The 24,172-nt window shown below is 34.0% G+C and overlaps 1 protein-coding gene and 1 long non-coding RNA gene across 5 annotated transcripts in view; one reads left to right on the top strand and one right to left on the bottom strand.

Annotated features, from left to right (window-relative positions):
* FMN2 (formin 2) overlaps window positions 1–24,172 on the top strand; it is a 370,841-nt gene that overhangs the window by 271,089 nt on the left and 75,580 nt on the right. For all 4 annotated transcript variants that reach the window (XM_072830426.1, XM_072830427.1, XM_072830431.1 and 1 more), the window contains 2 exons: window positions 231–323; window positions 23,154–23,205. In XM_072830426.1, coding sequence (XP_072686527.1) covers window positions 231–323; window positions 23,154–23,205 — 145 coding nt within the window. The remainder of the gene's footprint in view (window positions 1–230; window positions 324–23,153; window positions 23,206–24,172) is intronic.
* Window positions 289–18,212, bottom strand: LOC140635574 (uncharacterized). The gene is made up of 2 exons (XR_012032922.1): window positions 18,061–18,212; window positions 289–5,757 (listed from the first exon to the last, which is right to left on the bottom strand). It is a non-coding gene; the product is annotated as an uncharacterized lncRNA (long non-coding RNA).

Here is a 24,172-nt window from a genome sequence, read left to right as displayed (position 1 = left end):
AGTGACCAAACTTGGATTATAGATTCTTAAGAACTTTTTATAGTCCCCCAAAGTGAAGACTTGATCATAGACTTCTTATGTCAGTATTTGGATGTTTCCAAAATATGTAGAACATATATCAATTAATGTGGTTAACAGGGATTTTTAACAGTAGCTAATATGTTTTAAAAATTGTTTTAATACTCCATTAATACTGTGACATTTTAAACAATGTCTTTCTCTGATTTCAGCCTGTGAAGTTGAGGCGGGGAAAGTATACCAGGTATCCTCAAAAGAACACATCCAGCCTTTCAAAGAAAACATGGAACAGTTTATTATTCAAGGTAAATTCTAAAGAGACATGTTGCATTTCCCTTTTTTTCCCCCCGCAGAATGGTAGGTAGAAAGCATTTTTAAAAATATGCATTGGTTTAAAGCAGATTATTTTGACATCACAGAAAAACAAATTATGTTTAATCAAGAGTCATACAGGTGTGAGTAGCAATTTGGTAAACATTCTACTATGGATAATTATCATTATTGTTTTTTAATGACAGTAAATGTACTAGGTTAAAATAGCACCTTTTTATAAAGATATTAAAATTTTTATGCTTTTTGTGATAGAAAATTAGACATTCTTCTGAATTTTAACTATGTTTATGACTTCAGTTCAACTTTGTATTTATTTAGTTTGTCCAAACATTGAGCCAAAAAACAAAGTATATTTATGTTTTCCAGATCTTAAAACATTACATTCTATTTTTTGTAGGATGTATAAATACCTCTAGATATTTAACACCTTTTTTCTAGAAAACTTAAATACTTAATAAATATCTTATTGACTCTTCCTGTTACATAAGCAAGGATGAATAATTTCAGAAAATATATTTAAAAATTGTAGGACAGAATATCTATTAAAAAAGTCTTGTTTGGGATGCCTGGGTGTCTCAGTGGTTGAGCATCTGCCCTCGGCTCAGTTCCTGATCCTGGAGTCCTGGGATCAAGTCCCACATCAGGCTCCCATAGGGAGCCTGCTTCTCCCTCTGCCTATGTCTCTGCCTCTCTGTGTGTGTGTCTCTCATGAATAAATAAAATCTTCAAAAAAATAAAAATAAAAACATCTTGCCATTTTAAACATACAATTACATCAAAGCATTTATTACTCAAAACATTTCTGCTTTGGAATGTTACATCTCCTCTGAAGATCAGATTTGTGTCATGCCATGCTCTCAAAAGTTCTTGTTGTCAGGAATTTTCCTAGAGGCAGACATGGCTTCAGACTGAGGCCAAGTAATACTCTGAAGATTGGCTCCATCCTGTGTTTATTAGGTTATGGTTTTTATAGGTTGTTCAAGTGTCATTAATGATAATTTACAATGAATGAGTCGTATTGGAATTTGATTAAACATTAAACACACAAAAAACCATTAAACAGCTTATTTTAAAGATGGGAAAATGCTATTTAATCACAAGACAATCATGAAGATTGAAACAAAACTTTGGTCAGATTCATAAATCAAAGGAATTGTTATTTCTAAATTATCAGGTCCTCATGACTTAGAGTGGAAAATCTACTTAGTAATTCCTAAATAGTCCTTGGGATAAAATCAGAGTCCTGTAGTTGGTTATATATTAGAGGACACTATAAGCTCACTACAGTCTTAATGGTGAATAAAAATGAGTTTTGCTCTCTTCATTCAGTGAGGTTTTAGGATCAAGAACATGCAGTTTTAGAGGACTATATAGGTAAAGGAAGAGATAATCTTTTTGCTTATGTGATAAAGGAGTCCTTAATTCATTAACTCAGTAAAGAAAGAATGAATCTTTCTTCATAGTTCTTCTTCCAGTACTTTCTGTGACCTTTTTATGTTTGTCCGATTCAAGTGTTCTATGATTACATGTTCATTGAAGAAAAATTTGAATACCTCCTATGTGCTTAGCCATTCTTTTGGCTCCTGAGTTATAGCAATGAATAAGAAAATATACATTATCCAGAAGACAGACAATGACAATAGCACATTCTTTGGAACATTTTATGTAGATCAAATATGTCAAAATGTAGAAGAAAAGAGTCCAGCTTTAAACATGAGTACTTACGAGCCTATATTCAATGATTTCAATCTATAAACAATAGATTTCAAAATGTTTCTCTTAAGATAAAGATATTAGAATATATCCAATTTATTTTTTGGTCCCATGTGCCCTCTAGTTATCAGTACATATTCTGCAATTAGGTTTATACTCTGAAAAATGAATTCCACCTTAGTACAAATAATATATGCCAAATCTTTGCTTAATATTAGGCTTTCCTCAATAATAAATAGTATTCTTACATTAACCTCTGTGTTCAGATTACCTTACATAGGTAATATTAATGTTTTATATATCCCATCAAAGTCTTTTTAAATGTGCCACATTTCAAAATCTAAAATCTCTCTTCAGCAATTAGGAGACTATGCCCAATACTGGCCAAACATTTTTATTGCATTAGCTGCCACAACATTATAGAAACATCTCTTATCCTCATAATTCAGTTATTGTGTGACCTATGGACACAGAGTAACAGTCTTTGGATTTCATCTAGCCCTACGATCCAGTGATTCATCCAATTTTTTACTCCCTGCCTTCCCAGTTTTCCTCAAGCCAAGATTTTTATGGTCTCTGCTTAAATATTTCTTCCTTGGGAATGTCCTCACCCCTGTTCTAAAAGAGGCAGATTTAGAGAATTGAGTCCTGCCTCTACAAGGCATGTATTGTTTGTAATGGTGCCAGCTATGTATGATCTTTGGGAGAATTGATATCAATCATATCAATTAATGATATTAACACTAATAAATAAGTGTTTGAATTATTTATTGAATTATGTCCTGAACTCCACCCAGCATCATTTCTCCATAACACTTAATGTTTTCTACAGTTGTATTATTTATTTGCCTCTCAACAATGTAAGCTCCATTAAGAAAGCATCCTTGTTTTGCTCCCAGTTATGCTTATACCTAGAACAGTGCCTGGCATGTTGTACACCCTGTCCTGCTCACCTGACAAAACCCAACAGCCCTCATTAAACCCATCTCTTTGCACCAGGGTAGCTCAACGTTTTTTTGTTTTTGTTTTTGTTTTTGTTTAATGTGGGAGTGGTCTGAACACCAACTGGTATCATGTAGAAGTCATGACCACAGACCTACTGTTAGAACTCATATCTTTTTTTTTTAATTTATTTTTTATTGGTGTTCAATTTACTAACATACAGAATAACCCCCAGTGCCCGTCACCCATTCACTCCCACCCCCCCGCCTTCCTCCCCTTCTACCACCCCTAGTTCGTTTCCCAGAGTTAGCAGTCTTTACGTTCTGTCTCCCTTTCTGATATTTCCCACACATTTCTTCTCCCTTCCCTTATATTCCCTTTCACTATTATTTAAATTCCCCAAATGAATGAGACCATATAATGTTTGTCCTTCTCCGACTGACTTACTTCACTCAGCATAATACCCTCCAGTTCCATCCACGTTGAAGCAAATGGTGGGTATTTGTCGTTTCTAATGGCTGAGTAATATTCCATTGTATACATAAACCACATCTTCTTTATCCACTCATCTTTCGTTGGACACCGAGGCTCCTTCCACAGTTTGGCTATCGTGGCCATTGCTGCTATAAACATTGGGGTGCAGGTGTCCCGGCGTTTCATTGCATTTGTATCTTTGGGGTAAATCCCCAATAGTGCAATTCCTGGGTCGTAGGGCAGGTCTATTTTTAACTCTTTGAGGAACCTCCACACAGTTTTCCAGAGTGGCTGCACCAGTTCACATTTCTATTCAGCACTTCTATAAGATTGTCCTTGCAAATTTGATTTTCTCAATTTCTGAGATTTGTTCTTCTATTTTCCTCTCAAACCTCCACAGGCTTTCTCTTCTGCTTCCTCATGACTCTAATGATAACCTCATTTTATCCTGGGATGAGAAAACAGATGCTGTTATACAGAAGCTCCCACACCTCCCCACCACACGTTTACAAATTTGGCTGAGGGATTTGGGCTTCATCCTGAATCCTTGGGGACCAGACGTTTAAAGGCTTAGAAAGTTTACACTGGCAGCAAGTAGGATGGACTCAATGGAGATAGATCAGACTTGGAGGCAGGAGTTGTAAAATTGGTATGAAACATTGTTAGAGAAATGAGGTGGCCTTGTTCTAAGGACATAGTGTTAGTACTGAGGAGAGGACATATTTAAGAAGTAATAACATAGAAGAAAAAGTACTTGGTGACCGAAGAAACTTAGAGGTGATGTATAGGTGTCTAGATTTCGGGTTTCTGTGGCTGGGGATTGGTGGTGTTAATCACTAGGATAGAGAATGTAAATATAGGAAAAGATCTGAATAGATAGCATGACCATAAGTGGATAACATGACCATAGAGCAGGTGGATATATGCCTTAGACATGGCAAAGAGTACAAATGGAGGACTGGGCATTGTAAGCCAGGTGATTGTTGAGAAAAGAAAAATAGACTCAGGGATAGAATTCTTAAGGAGGATACATTTATAGGATGAACAGAGGAAGCCATGACAGGTGTTAGTGGTGAGTTTAGGTAGAAAGAAAAATAAGAGGCTGTTGTGATGGAAGCCAGAATTAGGAAGAGTTTCAGAAAGGAGGGAGTGATAATAGTAGTTACTGGATGGAACATTTTTCTTGGATCGATAGAGACAGAAACCAGTTTTCTGAGCATTTAACATTTAAGAGAAGTGAGGATATAGAAGGGCACAATTCTGCAACAATTTTAAAAGTTACTGTAGGATATTATAATGTGCATAACTGTTAGACAACTGTTGTTACTATAATTTAGCTTATTTCTGATTTATGCCAACATATGTGATGATTTTATTTTTTTGGATGTATTATGATGAAAACTAATTAGTAATCACCTGACTCTTATTGAGCCTTTATCTACCATTTTTGTTAAATTTTCTTTTGTGCTTCTTCTTTTTTAAATAGAAAACGAGAGAAGAAGTAAATGAGACAACTAGGGAATCTCATGCTAAGCTAATATTTCTTTCAGAACTCAGCACTCTCCTTCATTTTAATTTTTCCTCTTTCTATTTGAATCCAAGTTGTATTATGGACAAAGTATGCACATGAAAACCATACTTCGGAGCTAAAAGTAACTTAGATCTAGTGGATTGTCTTTATAGGTGTCTGAGTATGGTAAGATTGCCAGTAAAGAAATACCATCCTAATTCTATGCTGTTGGCCTCCACAGCCTTTTTACTCCTATGATATATTTTGATAAGTGTATATTTTAAAACTCAGCCCAACTGTGTTTTTAAGTGAATGGCAAATTTTGTAAAAAGGTAGTCCCCCGCTATTAAATGAAGTCAAGTCCTTATTGTGATTTTATAAATCAGAAATGGCTAATGATATTTTTATTAGCCTAGTTCTCTATATCCCCACCCCCTCCCTTCCCAAACATTTTTTCCTTAAATGAAGCAAAGTAAATTATAGCTGAACTAGAGGAATAGAACCAAAGTGAAGATGCATATATCTGTAATCACATGCTTATCATTACAAGGGTATTGAAACCTCAACTTTCAATATACAATCTTTAGTATTGGCAATTCTACGATTGAGAATGAAGGGATTGGGAAGGCAGTAGCGCTAATCATGCCAAAGACTTAGATGAGAAGTCTGACAGAAGTATCTTCAACTGGAAACAGTGCCCATGGCATCCAATAAGCAGTACTCCATATTCAGCATGAGCATGTTTGGTCGTGTTTTAATTTCTTTTTCTGAAAATATAATGAGAACACTTTTTAGTGATGACAAAAAAGGTGTATCTAATTTTTGAAAGTCTTTCATTGACCATTTAAAATAAAAAAAGAAATAATTGTCATTTAAGCACTCATCTTTTTAACTTATTATTCATATAACAACAATAGTATTGAGCATTCATACCAATTTGTTGTAGTAAAGAATTAACTGAAGTCGTTTTGTATTCCACATGATTTTAATTTCATAATTCTTCAGAACAGTCTTAAGTAGCCACTGTTATCCTCATTTTCCAATAAGAAAATGAATGCTCAGAGGGCTCGATACTTGACTAAAATCGTGAAAAGAGATGGCAAAGTCATGTTAGAACTGAGACTTTCCATAAGAAGCTTTAGCTATATTTTATTTTAATTTAAACACTATCATTCAGGACTCCAGGAGGTAGTGGATAAGTCAGTTGTGTAATATCAGGTGGTAGAAACCATAATGCAGAAAAAAATCACATGTAATTAATTAATTAAACCCATAAGTCATAATCAGAAAGTGCAGACACTTCTATATTCATGCAATATGCATGCTGACACTTTGTACCAGATAGACAAAGCTCTTTCCCCTGGTATATTGATAAATGATGATTCCATTGTACTGCTCTTGTCACTCTTAACACAGAAGAAGCATAAATTTGAAGTGATTCTTCTGAAAAGAAGAGTAGTCTATATTACTACTTCTCTCTGAGGGTTAGATTTCCACCAGCCGCAGTCATTCATTCTGTGTCGTGGATGAGAAATGATCAAAGAGCCTCTGAGGAGTGGTGGGAATTGATTCCATATGCGATTTGCTAACAACTACCTCCTGCATATTTCTACTTAGATGCTCCCACTGATGCCTCATACTAAACATCTCCATAATATGTTCCATGCTGTATCCTCTGCATTCAGTATATAACAGATTCCAAATAAATGTTTATTTCATAGATAAATGAATGAAGGGATGACTTTATCAATTCAGTCAAGCCTCTCAGGTCCTCTGCCCTTCCTGTATTCCTTGTTGTTGTGATAGAACCCCCATCTGGTTGTCCATAACAGGGACTTTGGCCTCATTGTCCTTTTTTTAGTGGATGATTACAAGAAATAATTTTTAATAATGCATGAGTTTATTATAAAATTCAGGTATATAATGAAATGTAAATCATCTTACTATTACTTTCCTCTATTTGGACAATGTTGTGTTTCAGTTCTATCCTTCCAGAGGTAATTTGTGCATATACATATACATATACATATACATATACATATACATTTGTATTTATATATATTTTACCAGTGGTTAAATCCTACTTGTTGTTTTTGTCCCTTGGTTTTTCATTTTTATTACAAAATATTTTATCTTTATGTGTATTTTATATTTATATATAATAGACATAGCATAAATATACATGGATGCATGCAAGTTATAATTTTGTATGTTTTATGTTCATTTTTTATATAACACAAAACAACTATATCTTATTATTCATTATTTGCTATTAAGTATGTTTTATAAAGTTGCCACAATACTGAATTAATTAACACTGAACCATTACTCATAGGAGCAAATACAAGGTTCAGTTTCTTTCAGGATCTGGTTACATTGGTCTCATTTTCATCAATCAGTCAACATACAATATTGTTTTTTATGTGTGTTCATGTTTTTTTATTAAATAGGGTTTATTTTTCTCAAGTTTATGTGTGCTTATGTTTGAAGACACCTCGTTTAATATACATTGTTGATTCATAGTACCTTGCCAACAACCAGCAGCATCATAATTGTACCGGAACCAAGCATATCTAACACATGTACTTTCTCTGTAAGACACGTCACAGACTTTTGTGTGCTTAGGAGCGAGCACTAGACAGCACTATAGCACTGTATTGATGGCCATTTTGAAAAGATAAATTACCAAAAAAAAAAAAGAAAAAAGACACCAAAATGCAAGAAAAGTCACAATATAGACTAAGAAAAAGACATTAGTTTGTTTCCCAGAGTTAGGAGTCTCTTATGTTCTGTCTCCCTTTCTGATATTTCCCACAAACTAGGGGTGGCTAGAAAGGGAGGTGGGCGGGCAGGTGGGGGTGACTGGGTGATTGGCACTGAGAGGGGCACTTGATGGGATGAGCACTGGGTATTATTCTATATGTTGGCAAATTGAACACCAATAAAAAATAAATTAAAAAAAAAAGAAAAAAAGACATTAGGGTATTTGAATCATCGGGCTCCTAGACAAAGCTTAAAAAAAGTTTTAAATGTTTTAAAAAGTGATTAGTTCCGATCTACACTTGTATCAGCTGAGTTCTAGTTGTATCAAATACTTGTCAGCATGTGGGCCTTAGATACAACAAGTCTATTATTTAAAATGATATTCAACAGAGGTTTTAATTTGCATTTGATTTTTTTATGAGAGGTTAGTATATTTTCATGTCTTTATAGTTGCTTTGTCTTCTATGAACTACCTTTTGAGTCTTTTGACTGTTTTTCTGTAAATTATTTCTCTGTCTTTTTCTTATTGAATTATTAGGAACTCTTTATGTATTTAGGATATTAAAATGTTGCAAGTATGCATATCTCCCACTTTGGAGATTCCCTTTCCACTCTTCTTGTGCTGACAATTGATGAACAGAAGTTCTTCATTTCTGTATAGTGATATTTATCAACCTCCCTCTTGATGAGATACAATTTTTATCTTATTTAAGAAATCTTTCCATGTTACAGGGTCATAAAGATATTGTCCTATATTATCCTGTAAAAATATCATAGTTTTACTTTCAAACTTAATCCTTAACCTATCTGATTTTTATGTATGTGTATAATTGATTTTAATGCATGGTCTATAAAAGTCAAATTGATTTATTTTACATAGATAATGTTTTAGTCATTGAGTACCATGTAATGAATAAGCCATTCCTTCTCTTCTAAAATGCAGTGCTATTGTGTCATGTACAAATTTTATGTATATGTGTATGTTGTTTTTCTGGGTTTTCTCTGTATGATTGCATTGGCCTATTTCCAGTATTGATCTACATAATGTAACCTATTACTATCTTTTTTTCTGTAGCCTTCTAAGAATACTTGAAATTTGATTAGATTTCCATTTTCTTTAAGAGCGTTATGCCTCTTATTGTTAACTTATTCCATGTAATTTTAGAATCAAGTTGTCAAGTTCCACCAAAAATAAAATTCTGTTAGGATTTTGAAACCATTAGGCTATACATCAGCTTGGAGAGAACTGACATCTTATGAATTGAAACTATGAATATGAGGAAGACTAGCATCCATTTATGCCTCCTTTAAAGTTGGTATAAAAAGTTGTACAATTTTCCTTAAAGGCCTTTACATCACTTTTTTATAGTATATTCCTAAAGATCTTATTTTTTACTATAATACATTTTGTGAATTGCATGTCCTATTAGTCTCTGAAGATATTTAAAATTCAAATAACTATTGTATAAAGCTGTTACATCCTAGAAACTTGGTGAACTCTGTTATTAATATAGTAATTTGTGAACTTTAAAAAGTTTTCTCATAGAGATCACTATAAATATTGTCCATTTTATTTCTTAGTTTCTTTTTTTCTGGCTGTGTTGTACTGGCTGGTACCTTCAGTATAATATGGACAGGAAGCATGGAAATGTCCTATTGCAAAGAGGTATGGTTAGAGGAATGGAACTTTGTAAATACATTACCACTGATTGATGGTTTTCTTCTCACTCAACATTTCTCCTCCACTATGTTGCAGATTATATTCTGTACCTTTATTCTTTTAATGCATACCTTTGATATTTCAATAGGATTCTTTAACAAAATCTAAGGTTTAGGGATCCCTGGGTGGCGCAGCGGTTTGGCGCCTGCCTTTGGCCCAGGGCGCCATCCTGGAGATCCAGGATCGAATCCCACATCAGGCTCCCGGTGCATGGAGCCTGCTTCTCCCTCTGCCTATGTCTCTGCCTCTCTCTCTCTCTCTCTCTGTGACTATCATAAATAAAAAAAAAATTAAAAAAAAAATTAAAAAAAATCTAAGGTTTAAAATATTAAAAGTCCCTAGAATGCTTCAACTATAACCTCATCCATTTATCTTAAATGCCATTCTTTTCCAATGTTTCAGTATCATCTTCTGTTTTGTATAAATAATACTTTTTTGCTCACCATACCCTCATACTATGCCTTCCTTCACAACACTGTCTTTTTTGCTCACCTTACCCTCATACTGTGCCTTCCTTCTAAGATGATTTTTCTTCTCTTTGAAGAACATTCTTTAAAAGTTAGTTTGGTTTGAGATTCTGGATTGTAGACTCCTTTTTTTGTCTGTCTTGAAATATACATCACGTTATTTTTGAGAGATAGGTCTGCTAATTATAAAATTCTGGGAGGAAAATAGTTCCTTTCAGGTCTGGGTGCCTTAGACTCTTCTATCATTGGGTTAGCAACTCTGCTTTGTCCAATTTTTGTGAATTTGTTTCTAATCTAAGTTTTCTCTCAGGCTCTTTCATATTTTCGATTTCTCTTTATGTTTGTTTTGGCTAATCATCAGGGGGCACTACCAACTGAGAACTATTTTAAAATACATTCTTCCCTTGCATTTTAGGATCACATATTGTGGATTGAGGCCCAATGCAGAGTGATTGCCCATTTGGGATTATGGCTTCTCATGTGGGAGGTTTTCCCCTCCCACAGATCCACGGGGAAATGGACACATTTTCTCAGTGTGTACTTTACTGAGGTATAATGATTTTCAGTTTCCTCTTCACTGAGGGAGGGAGTGTCTCTTTGGACACTTTTGAGAATTCTAGTCCTATGCAAAGTGTCCCTCCATGGCCTTTCAAACTACAGCTCTAAGTTGCTGGATTTAGTGATGTCCCTAAGTCAGTGCCCTTTTACACCCCTTTGGAGTCTTGCTTCTGTTTGTTTTTATGGCCTCAGAGAATTTTCCTTATTTTCCAGCCAACTCAGCCATGCATTCAAGTGTTTTTTTTTTTTTTTTTCCTCATGCATTCAAGTTTATTTTCATCCAGTATCTTTGTGGGCTTTGTTATAAAACTTTGATATCTGGTCCTTAGTATGGTTGAAAATAGAGGTCTATCTTGGATTTTTTTCAATTAAAATATCTTTGAGATGATTTTGTATCAGTACATGCTTCTTAATGACTTTATGGTATTTCATTATAAAAATGCATCATTTACTTCCTCATTTTTTTTTTTTTACTTACAAATCTTCTTTCCTACAGCATTGATTTCAAAAGAGAAAAATTATAGAGGATAAACATGCACATTTCTCATATTGTATATGTGTACAGGATATTCCTAAATATTAAAAGCAATTTTGGCCTTATTCCCTATGCCTCTGTTTCCTATTGTTCTTCCCAAACTTGCTTCTCTTGTCTGCACATGACTGAATCCTGTATATTTTCTCAAACATATCAGCTTCTCTCAAGCCCCATTGCATTCACCATATCCTAGCTCAAAATATTTCTTGTTTCTATAATGCTAGCCCCCTCCTAAAAGGTCACATTTTTCCTTGTTATCTTCATTCTGTTGTAGCACAATCACCAATGAACCTCGTAATAACATATTCTCTTCTGGAAAAGATTGAATTATGTTCAGTACCATGATTATTAATATATATAAATGATCATTATAATTTAGATCTATTTAAATTATATCTAATATATTTTAAAATATGTCAAATATCTTACCCATATTTAAAATATATTCCTTATTTGCCCTCCATATTACATAATAAACTATTAACTGCATATTTTTTTATAATTTAACCTCAACTTTCTTTCCATAGGTCCTGGGTGCTTGGAAAGGATCCACTATGAGAATCCTGACCAGATTGTTATGTTCTTATAGCAGAAACCCAAGTACATTCCTTAACGGATGATATGGCACTTTCTAGATTTTTTGAAGAAAACTCAGCTAGAAATGGAACTGATGACTATTACTTTTAAAATCATAAACATTTTTTGTTAAAGCATTTCTGGTGTAGTAAAACCAAAGAATCCTTTTCTGTAATTACTTAGGAAATAGCAACATGTTGATGCAGAGGGAAATACTCATAAATTTAACCATTTCGAATTATAAAGATTTTTCACTAATATTTAAAAATCTGTCAGTCTATTAGTTTTCTGCTTGACAGGTTTTTTTGGAGGTTACTTGGGCAACAGGACTATTAGCGACATTAGAATTAAGGAAGTATGTCCATATAGGATGTCTCTGATTATCTGTGTCTACTCTGAAGATGTCTACACTTATGAGGCATAGATCCATGGCACATAGGAGTGCTCAGGTATGATGACCCCTCTCTCCACTGTAAAGGAATAAAATTTTTGTGAGATACTCATAAAGCATATTAATCTAAGAGAGAAGTCATCTGACCCAGATGGCAAATGATATCCTCTCATGTGCCACATCTAATAAGTTGATGAATGGCTTCTTGGAGTCTTGTTTGGAGGATAATTCTTAGGTTTTTAACTGGATTCTTGAATTTTAAAGAGTAGCTTGAGTAATTAGCTTTGTTCTGATTAGTGCTTGTGTAATGCACCTTTATCTATTTTTTAATTTTAACCTAAGTGTATATTAATATTTTAAGTGGGATTCATTGAGATTGTATATAGTTAAAATTTTTCTAGCCAATTTGAAAATCCTTGCTTTTGAATCAAATATTTGAATCACATACATTTACTATAACAGTCAAAATAGTTGCTTCATTCACTCTCTCTTAAATTTGTCTTTTGTCTGTCACACTATTTTCCTTTTTAAAGATTTTATTCATTTATTCATGAGAGACACAGGGAGAGAGAGGTAGGCATACAGGCAGAGGGAGAAGCAGGCTCCATGGAAGGAGCCCGATGTGGGACTCGATCCCGGGGTTCCAGGATCACGCCCTGAGTGGAAGGCAGGCGCTCAACCCCTGAGCCACCCAGGCATCCCTATTTTCCTTTTTATCTCTTTTCCTGCCTTCTTATGGATTAGTTGAGTATTTTATTTGTATACTTGGCTTATTAGCTTCATCTTTTTGTTTTCTCTTTTTAGGGGTTTTTCTAGGATTTACATTGTACTTCTTTAATTTATCACAGTCTACCTTCAAATAATTTTATTCAATTTCAAATATAATCTAAGAGCTTTATGACAGTATATTCCCACTCTCCCTCCTATTGTGTTGTTGCCACATTTTTACTTTCATATGAATCATAACTAAAATAATATATTGTTTGTACTTTTGCTTTTAACAATCACTTGTCTTTTAAAGAAATGTATAAATGAGAAAATGTCTTTTATATGCTTCCACATATTTAGCATTTCTAGTTCATTTCTTATGTAGGTCTGCCATTGCCAAACCTTTTAGCATTCGATTGCTTACAATGTTTTATATATTTGTTTTTTTCTTCATTTTTGGTAGGTCTTTTCACTGGATGTAGAATTGTCAATTGACAGATTTGTTGTTTTGTTATGTTTTTTCTTATCACACATCAGGATATTTTTCTCTTGTGTTCTGTTTGTATAATTTCTGATGAGAAATATGTATTAGTTTCCTATTGTTGCTATTTTAAAAATTACCACAACTTTGTTCACTTAAAACAACACAGATTTATTATCTTACAGCTCTGGAGATCAGAAATCCAAATGGATATTGTTGAGCTAAAATTATGATGTCAGCAGGGCTTTGTTCCTTCTGGAGACTCTAAGGCAGAATCCATTTCCTTGACTTTTTCAGATTCTAGAGGTTCCCGCATTCCTTGACTCTGGGTTTTCTTGCATCTTCAAAGTCAGCAATGGCTGATAAAATTTTTCTTATGCTGTATCACTTTGACACTGACTTTCTTGCCTTTTTCTTTCACTTTTATAAGGACTTTGTGTTTACTTTGGGCCAATCTAGATAATACAAAATGACTTTTCATTTCAACATCAGCTGATTAGCAACATTAATCCCATCTGCAACCTCAGTTCCCCTTTGACATGTTACATAACATTCACAGATTCTGGGGATTAAGACATAAACATTTTTGGAAAGCCATTATTCTGCCTCCCACAAAGTCTTTGGCAATTTTTATTTTTTGTTCCTTGATATGAAGTATTTCCTCCCACTTGTGGCTATTTTAAAATCTTGTGTTTATTGCTGATTTTTTTAAGATTTGGATTATAATGTGCATTTTTGTGTATATTTATATATATTTTTTATTGTTTGGAATTAATTGACCCGTGGGATCTGACAGTTTTTATCAGATTTGAAAAATCTTTGACCAATGTTCTTTTATCTACTTTTCTGCCCTGGCTCTCTCCTTTTCTTTCACTATTCCAATTTCGTCTATGCTGGACTGTCGACTATTGTCCCAAGGTCTTCAAGTCTTGCTTAGTATTTTCAGTCTTTTCTTCTGTATGCTTCAGGTGGAATAGATCCTATTGTTATGTCTTGAAGTTAATTCTTCTTTGCTTCTGAAATATCTAGCTTTATGTTATTTTCATTTTTAAGTGAATTTCATCTTTTAAAAATATTTTATTTATTTATTCTTGAGAGAGAGACAGAGACCAAGAGAGGCAGAGACACAGGCAGAGGGAGAAGCAGGCTCCATGTAGGGAGCCTGATGTGGGACTCAATCCCGGGACTCCAGGATTACGCCCTGGGCTGAAGGCAGGTGCTAAACCACTGAGCTACCCGGGCTGCCCATGAATTTCATTTTTAATTCAAGTCAGTTTTTCATTTCAGATACTGTCTTTGTTTCATCTCTATAAGTTCCAATTGGTTCTTTCTTTTGTATCACCCATTGTTATATGCTGCACATTTGTGTCACCCAGAGTTCATATGTTGAAACCTCACCGTGTTGGTATTAGGAGGTGAGGTTTTGAGAGGTGCTTAGGTTATGAGGATGGAGTCCTCATAGATGGGACTAATGCCCTTGTAGGAAAAGACATGAGAGAGCATGCCTCTCTGTTCTGTGGTATGTGAGAATGCAACAAGAAGTTGCCTGTCTCAAACCAATAAGAAAACTCTCACTGGAACCCTATTGTACAGGCACTCTGATCTCAGACTTTGGGCCTCCAGAACTTTGACAAATGAATGTTGTTTAAGCTAGCAAGTCTGGTATTTTGTTACAGCAGTCTGAACAGTCTGAGACATCCATATTTCTGCTATGTTTATGATTTTCTTTAATATTTGAGCATAGTTATAATGATTGCTTGAATTTTAATGCTTTTATTTGTTACTTCATCTCTTGTTATTCCTGGTTCTTTTTCTATTGATTTGTTTATCTTCTGATTATTGATTACATTTCCTGATATTTGATTGGTCTAGTAATTTTTTTATTAAATCTAAGGCAGTGTTATTGTTGACTGTGTGGATTTTGTGTATTACTCTAAAGAATATTTGGATTTACTTGTGTAGATAATTTAAATTACTTATTTCTCAGTTTGATTCTTTAAGTCAGGTTTATGAACTTTTCTGCAGCTAGTTTATTTTTTGCAGCAGTGATAATTCAGTCCTAATAAGGTGCCTCCACAATCCCCACCCCACATCCCCTGCTGGGGTCTCCAGTAGCTATCCTGTCTCAGGTGGTCAACAACAGCTGTCCATTCCCAATTTGAAACATCTCTTGGCTCCCTGTATGAGCTCTGAGAAATATTCAGCTTATAGCTCCTTGATTCTTTGCTTTGACTAACCAAGTCTTTGCTTTACTCTATATATGTGCCACCTAATACTCCGCAAAAATTCAAAGAGACCTCAGTACAAATTTCTGGCCTTCTTTTCTGCAAGGCCCTTTCTTCTCTGGCTTTCTGCCCCATAACTTTCAGCTACTTGACTCCCCCAAATCCTATCTGTATTTCCTCAACTCAGCAAGACTGACTGGCTTATTTGGGTTCCCTTTCCAGCCCCACAGTCTGGAAATTGCCTTTAGACAGAAATCCAGGAAGATTTTAGGACTCAACTAGTTGGTTTATTACCTTCTTCCAGAAAGGAGAGCCTTATGCTGCCAGTTGTCTAGTATATGAGAACTGTTGTTTCATATATTTTATACAGTTTTCTGGTTAATTACAGAAATAGGTAAGTTTAGTTTTTGTTAATAAAATCCAGAAGTGAAAATCTCTTTCCATTGGTTTAAAGTGAACAAAGTTCAGTCTCCTTTGCCTCATTTGTTATGCTATCACACCATAAGAGGCAGAATCTGTCTCTGTTCCACAGCTTTTTGGCCAACTATTTTCCATTATGTTTCCTGTCTTGTCTATATTATATCCTTTCTTCTTGAAATCCTGTACTCTGTAGCACTTATGTCTGTTCATTTTTTCCTGCTGTTTGTTGTTTAAATGTCCTCTGTAATCTCTACTTTTTTCATTTGACTGATGCTTGTCCACCATTATAGTCCTGGCTCAGCATTTTGCCTTTCTCTTTTCCTTATTAACATCTCTCCCAATAGGTAAATGTTTCACTTAATTGTTCTTATGACTGACTTGGCAGTATGGCTCTGGGGTCAGACTGTGTGAGTTTGAATCCTGTATCTTTCTCTTAATATTTCTGGATTTCTGATATGTTGGGCAAGTAGTTTATTTTTATTTATTTTTATTTTTTATTTTTTTGGGGGGGCAAGTAATTGAACAGCTAATTTTCTTCTTGTAAAATGGGAATGATTATAGTGCCTTTCTTATAGGTTTTATTATTGTGGATTATTATATATAAAGAATTAGAATGGTAATGCCATCAGCTGTATCTGTATTCTCATTGAGCTTCCTCTGTAATGCTTATTTGCATGATGATTTGTCCCTCTCCTCAAACATTTTCTTGAAAAGAAAGATGCTGTAATAGTTATCCACACATTAGCCCCTAACAAAGTATCCAAAACATACTGGATGCTCAAAGTTTGGTTGAAATATTGTAACATTAAATCATGTGGCTTTTGTTTCTAAGATTGCAGCACCCTAACCTTTCTACTGTAATTGTTGCATTGTGTGGGTGAGTAAAGTTGAGAGGAAGAGAAAATACATCAGGAAAGATTTTCAGATTTTTAGTTTAAGCAGTTTTGCATTTTGATATTTTGAATTTACAAATTAGAATTAATTAATACTGCATTTAATATGGAAAGCTCAGTCTTAAAGCATGCATTTACATAGTTTTGGTTAAAGACTCAGAAATTTTTGTGTTATTTGAAGGGTGCTAATTTAAGTTAAGGTTAGAATTAGAGAGAGGGTGTTCTTAATTCATCTTCAGTGAGGTAGCTGTTACTTGATAAAAAAAGAACAGGATTTGCTACAGATCTTTTGCTTATGCTAAGATTAGTGAAAGTTTATGAGAAATTTACTTAGAATATAGGTAGAATAATATGTAGACTTTGTGATTTTATTTTAAAAATTACGTGGTGTAAACAATATTTCATTTAGAAATCAATAGCTATTTTATAATGTATTGTTCACAGAATGTGAAACTCATGCATGCACATTACGTTTTCCCATGTCGTTTTCACTTTAGGTTTAAAATAAAGATTTAGAAAGGAATTTCACTGAGGACCACTTCAATAACTACATCAGCCTGGGTGATAATAGCACATAGCTTTCTTGTATTTTAGGTTTGGCCAGAAGCCACATATATCAAACTTTTAAAGTATGCATCATTTACTATAGTATGTACGTTTCTTGAATTTTTATAGCAAGTACCTATTCATTATGTTTACAGATACCTATATTCCTAGGGACACAAATCGTATATATTTTTATGCACAAAATAGTAGTAACCCTCAATATTGACTCAAAGTTGGCTGTGGACTATTGCAAAGGCCAAGTTGTAATTTTATACTCTAGATATTGTTTTTCTTCCTCCCAGGAATATCCTACAACATTTGTTTTATTGTCCTAAGAACATTTGCAGCATCAAGGAAGGAATGCATTGAGAGTTAGGTATTTCTTTTGCTGTCTAAGGAAAGAAATTCTGATATTCATTTACTCTCTGACATATATAAACTGCCTAAATTTACTTGACTTTCAGTTCATTGTCTGAACTGACAGTGTCTCAAACTGTCCAGAAGCAGTGTCTCAAAAATCTCAAAACCAAAGCAATATATCTGCAATTAAATGACAACTTTAAATGACTCAGAAGAAAGGCACTGCATGTCTAAAAAATAACCCATACTGGCTGCACTTAAAAGCAACTGAAATGCACATTCATAGCTAATTATAAACAAAAACTAGTTAACACTTTAAATAAAAGGAAAAATAGCAAAAAAGATTTAGAGCCTAGACAAGCAGATGAAAGGGTTCTAAGTTGCCTTCCATCTGATATTACTCAAATGCAACTCTGTCTCCAATTACCTGGGAATATGTGGTATTCCCTCATGAAAGCTCCAGATCAGAAAGGGCGTCCATTCCGTGCCTCTGCTTACTCACAGTCATTTGGAACCAGTTCAGCAGAAATATTTAACATTGCAAAAGAGTCTGGAGCCAGACAAGCGACTACAGACGCTAATCACTGGGTCAAAATAGTAACTTAGTAGGACAACAACTGCCAGAAAATATTTGTGGAAGCAGAGATTTTAGGGAGGAAGTATTTGTGCTGTTGGAGAAGCTATCACTGAATGCCAAAGTGCTGAAACAGAGTCATTAAAACACTTTTTAACCACTTGCAGGTTTGGGGACATAGCAATGATCATGCCAATGGCCTCTGCTAGATTTGGATTTGAAGGGTAATCTTATGCCCTAGCCCTAAAATAAATAAAGAGGGGAGGGGAAACTAACCAAATAAATAAATAAAGGCTGCCTGCTAGAAAGTTCAGTGTTTATTTTATTTTATTTTTGTTTTCAGTGTTTATTTTATTATATGATTTTAACCACAAGCTTCCTCTGCCTCAAATTGCCACTTACTAGTTTTTGAGATTTGGGGAGCAGAGGGAAACCATCACTACAACAATTAGAATATTTGGTTAATATCTAAGACCCTATTTGCCCCTGAAGTGCACCATTTGTTTGATCCACTTCTGTAAGGTCCATTTATTTCTACACTTTTAGATTTTAGGTCTGTTAATGTGAATTATGAATATTCTCTGGCGATTATTTCTCAGTAGAAACCACTATTATTTGCACTACATTGCACTTTTCTTCCCTCCAGTACCAGTATAGGATTAATTGCTTTATTCCAACATTTCATTTCTCTTCTCCGTACTTCAGACTCTGTTTTCAGGATATCGAGTCTCAGAACATTTTCTTGGCATGAGGATGGTTGCCCATGGTATATATATGGAGTAAAAAAAAAAAAAAAATGTTTGCTTTAGAGGAACACTACAGCCTTTGAAAATATCATCTTATCTTTTGAATTTATGTAGTTTCTCCCTAAATTTACAAAAGGTATTGTCTTATTCCATACAGCAATTTCATTTACTGCTGTTCTTCAAAAAAGGTACTGAGAAACTGTTAGCCTCTGCTTGCATTATAAGGATATAAGGATTGGGAGTTCTCCATTATAGGCCTATGACAACCCCAACACACACCAAATTAAGTAGAAGTAAAAAACAAAGATATTAAATACAGAGTTACTCCTTGATTTTTGTAAAAGTGTTTGAGTCTCCTGTGATACTTCTTGGTCCATAACTTCTTTATATTGTTATAAGGAGGCACGCTTATCTTAACAATATATGTCTCATTCTGAATCTGGGTTCTATCTGTAGAAGCATAAGAAGAAGGTATTTGGTGCTCCTACAATGGAGAAGTATTTGCATATCCCAATCCTTTTTTATAGTCAAGGTAATGTGGAGAGGAAAAGAAAGAAAAATTATTACCTATGGAGCAGGTGATTTATACATTATTTAATTAGGCAACTCAATGTAAAAGAAATTATTACCCAGTTTTAATGATAAAGAAAAGTTATTAAATCAAACGTGATTACTAAGGTTATTAAAGTCTCACATAATTTAGTGGCTGATCTAGAACTCATATATTGGTCTGTCTGACTCTGAATATCATGCTCTAATTCCAAACAGAGCCCGATGGGATCTGAAAACAAGAGTTTGAGTGGTAAGAACCTTGTCAAGGAAGTGTGGCTTTTTCATAAATGATACAAGAGAGGTAGTTGCCAGAGATTGAGACCAAGGAGGCCCTTGGTGTCGGTTAGGGGTCACAGCAATTCCAGTTTCCTGCGCAGCTGGGTGCAGGGAGCCTTGGGTGATTGGATAACATGACCATCACTCCAAACCAAGCTTCAGACATGTTGGTCTATTTTAAATGCTTTTAAAAATGTTTCTATAGTTATCATTATCATGAACAACTAGAAGGCCACCATCCTCATTTGATAGGTCAAAAAAGAAATGAGATATGCTTTAAAGAATGGGAAAATTAATCTTACTTTAAATAGAAAAGTGGAACCATTTCAATCTCTCATCTATCAAATTTACATATTTTGTTATAAAACTTTATTGACAGTAGGTTATAAATATATAGGAAAGGGCTACTAAAAGTAAATTGGCATTCAGAACTAGTCACAAAGCCCTCTGTGTCATTAGAAATGACCTGAAAACAATATTTATATTTTTGAAAAAGTAGGTCAGGAATAAAAGAATTAGAAATAAAATATTAACCTGGTTTATAGAAAATAATCTTATTGCTATGTCACCTTTAGCTTTTACTTAAAAAGATGTATATATAACACAGATGGCCACAACCTCTCAGAAGCTTTTACTCAGACTTAAAAACACAGTCTAAGATTTTGTCACTGCATGTGACTAGCTTGAGTACTCCCTAAATGAATGGCTGTGTTATTCTTATTTTGTTTCTAAAATATACCTTAATTTTCACTAACTTAATTACATTTTATTTTACTTTGGTAGATTTCATCCTCATTAACTAAAGAAACTGAATCCTGCATTTGTCACTAAGTTAACATAATAAGTGTTTAAAAGAATCATGACAACAAAATATTGATGGAGTGTTTATACAAGCAGCATGTTTGAAAGTGGTATCTCAGTGTTCCTAAAAACGGAATTGCACCCCAACTTTTCCAAAAATTTTTGTTTCTAAGATTGCCATACAAAGGAAAATCTAATTCATTGAATTGTTGACTCTATATCAACAGTTGAAATGTGTACTCTGATGTACTTTCTTTGATCTCTCATTTGACTGTTTATCAAAGCTGATTAAACTCTGGATACACAAATCCTCTTAGTTTCAAAATCATGTAAAAATAATGGATAATAGAGCATTTTAAAGTATTCTCTGCTATTCCAATTTGGTTTTATGATTGTAATATGGCTATTAGGTTGGGGAAGAGAGTCTGTTTTTATGTTTAGTTCCCTTGGTAAGATCCAGTCTTTTGCCACATTGGGTTAGAGTGATTTTTCAGCCAAACTTGCTCATGCAGTGAGGCAAGAGCTGTTTTAGTACACATCAAAAGGAATCATTACGAACATATGAAACTCAGTTCATTCCACTCACCACAATTTAGGGGCTTACACTTTTTGAAAAGCTGTGTGTGCTTTCTTTATCTGTATATAAGTTGAGACATAATAGAATAGCAGTTGATGTATTCAATTATAGATAGTTACATATTATATCACTTTATGAATTTCAAGAGCTTAACGTCCAACATTTTCAAAGAACATATATTTAGTCCCTGCTTATTATTGGAGGCACTATGCTAAATATTTTATATATGTTAACAGATTAATCTATTTGCCTAAGATTACATAGCTAATGTTAGTGGAAGAATCAGGAATAGAACATAGATCTCTAGTATCTTATTCTAACACGTTTTAAATTTCATAAATCATTTATTTGATTCTTCTAACATAATCCAGAAATTTTTCTTCCAATCTCAGTCTTAATCTCTGTATTTAAAAAAAAAGGGGATAAATATACACATGAGGGTGATTAGAAGAATGTCCTTCCTGAAAATGACATGCATTATGGTGCTATGTTGTTTCCCCTTATACACTTTATATGGCTCTAGAATTGCTTCTTGAAGTAAACCATTATTAAGCTAGGCAGCCCAGAGCAGATTTTATAAGATGATATGCTCATGTTAGAACCTTTTCAAAGTAAAATCATGGAACACTTATTCTGTTTTTTAATATGGTTAACAACTGACTTGTAAGTTCACGTAAACAACTAAAGTACAAAAATGAAAAGAGGGAAACGATGCTCTCTGCTGCCAGCTCAGATGATCCCTGTTAAATTCGACAATCCTGGCCAAGAGTGGCAGTGTGACCCTCGATTATGGCTTTGCAGATACTGTACAGACCTTTGAACAAACATTATTTTGAGGTTATAAAACATTAACCGGCCCAAGGGGGACTATTGTGTTTTAAGTAGTGATAGAGACACTTTGACAATTCTCAAATGACCGTGGGTTTGATTTCATGCAGTTCTGATTTTTCATAATCAACTTTCCCTATTCCACTTTCTCTTCATTTCTCCAAATGGTCACAAGTGTGACCCAAAAGAGAGTGATTATAAACAGGCAACTTCTTCTAGCAGTTCTAGGTTTTCTTTGAGTTTTTTTAACTTTTTGTTCTGTCGCTCAGTGATTTTCAGAGTGTGTGACAAACTATTAGTGAAGCATGAAATCAATTTAGTGGGTCACAACTACACTTTGAAATCTAATAGAATGGACTAAAAATATTTGAGAGTATTGCATGAACTAAGTGCATTTGTGAAACTTTTGTGTCAGGTGTGTGTGCATGTTAGAGTGATACATAAATTCCTAGAATGCTTGCTGGTCAAAAAAAGTAAAAGTCACTGCCACACCTATTTTGTGTGATGGAGTTCCTATGTTATTTTAAATAACTTCAAATAGTGATATAATTGCTTTCTCAAATGTGATCTATTGGTTTATGTCAGGCTACCATTTATTTTTAGACAAAAATGATAGCAAATAAATGAGGATACTACGGCCTCCCTACTTTCAATTAGTAGAAAATGTTAGTATCTTGTACCTCTGTAGAAATAGTCTTTGGATCTGTTCACTTGTGATCTGGTGCAGAGAACACTGGTCAAGGTCACATACCATTTCTATTTAGTTTCTTGACTTAGTTGCTGTACCTTTGCTTGGGAGAATTATTTTTAACTAATTATTAGCATTTATATCCTTGACAAACACATTTAATGTGGATATGAATTTAACTACTGTTTTGTTTTCTCAAGGTAATACGACTGACTTGAAGAAATTAGAGAAAAAGGAATTAGAATTTTAAATTTGTAATTCATTATATATCTTATGTGTGTTAATACATATTTTTAACATAATGAAAATTAAATATAATCTATTTAACCATATTTATGTATATATTTAAAACAAACCCTGGAATCCATTAGAATTAATTAATGAATAAAAGTATATTTCATATTATTTGGATCATATTTTGCTTAAGATAGTATAATTATTATGTATCTCATTTCTTTTTCTTTTCTTGCATTTTCAGCTAAAATCGATCAAGAGGCAGAGGAAAACTCACTGACAGAAACTCATAAATGGTGAGAAATTACTTTAATATAAAAATTTATTCTCAGAAGAGGTTTATAAAGTACTTATTAGTATGTTGTATCTGAAAGAACCAATTATTAGCTCAGTTTTTATTTTCAAGCATAAAAGAAAAAGAAAATAATAGTTTACTTTAATATTATATTGAATTTCTGAATCTTATTTTTATGACTCTGAATGATGTATACATCTGTTAAGTACCAAATTATTGTGAATGCTTTAGTACCATCTCTTTTGGATGAGATTTAGGACTGTGGAAGTACAAGAGAAGGGAAGATAGCAGAAACCCATTTCAAGAAAGAAGGGTGAAGAGTTTGGTTATGGAAAACTATTGAGTTTCCACATTTAAGAGTGGAGTTTAAGTTGGAAGCCTGGCGCTTCCCTTGCATAGACTTTTACTTTCAGAATGGAGATTTGGCAATCATGAGTGAGTGTGCATAGAAAAGTATCTCACAAATCTCTTGGCTTCTCTGCCTCAATTTTCTCCTTTTCTCCTTTCTTTCTATATTAGTCAGTATTCTCCAGAAAACAGAACCAGTAGGGTGTGTGTGTGTGTGTGCGTGTGCGTGTGTGTGTGTGTGTGTGTGTGTGTGTGTTTACAGAGAGACTGAGAGAGATTAAGTAATTGGCCCCATAGCAGGTTGGAAATTCCTGAAAGGAGTTAATATTACAGTCTCGAGTCTGAGAGTATTCTGGAGACAGGATTCCAGAATTTTTTCCTATTAAGATAACCATGGTCTTTTTTTCCCTAAGACCCTCAGCTGATTGGATGAGGCCCATCCACTTTGAGGGTAACCTGCTTTTCTAAAAGTCTACTGATTTAAATATTAATCACATCTTAAAAATATTTTCACAACATATAGATTGGTTTTTGACCCAAAACTGGTTACCATACTTAGCCAAGTTGACACATAACAAATTAACCATCATATTCTATAAAGAAATCTGACAACTCCTGAA

The sequence above is a fragment of the Canis lupus genome, chromosome 6 (assembly GCF_048164855.1).
Source record: "Canis lupus baileyi chromosome 6, mCanLup2.hap1, whole genome shotgun sequence".
Classification (NCBI taxonomy): domain Eukaryota; kingdom Metazoa; phylum Chordata; class Mammalia; order Carnivora; family Canidae; genus Canis; species Canis lupus.
This window is presented reverse-complemented; position numbering and strand designations above follow the sequence as displayed.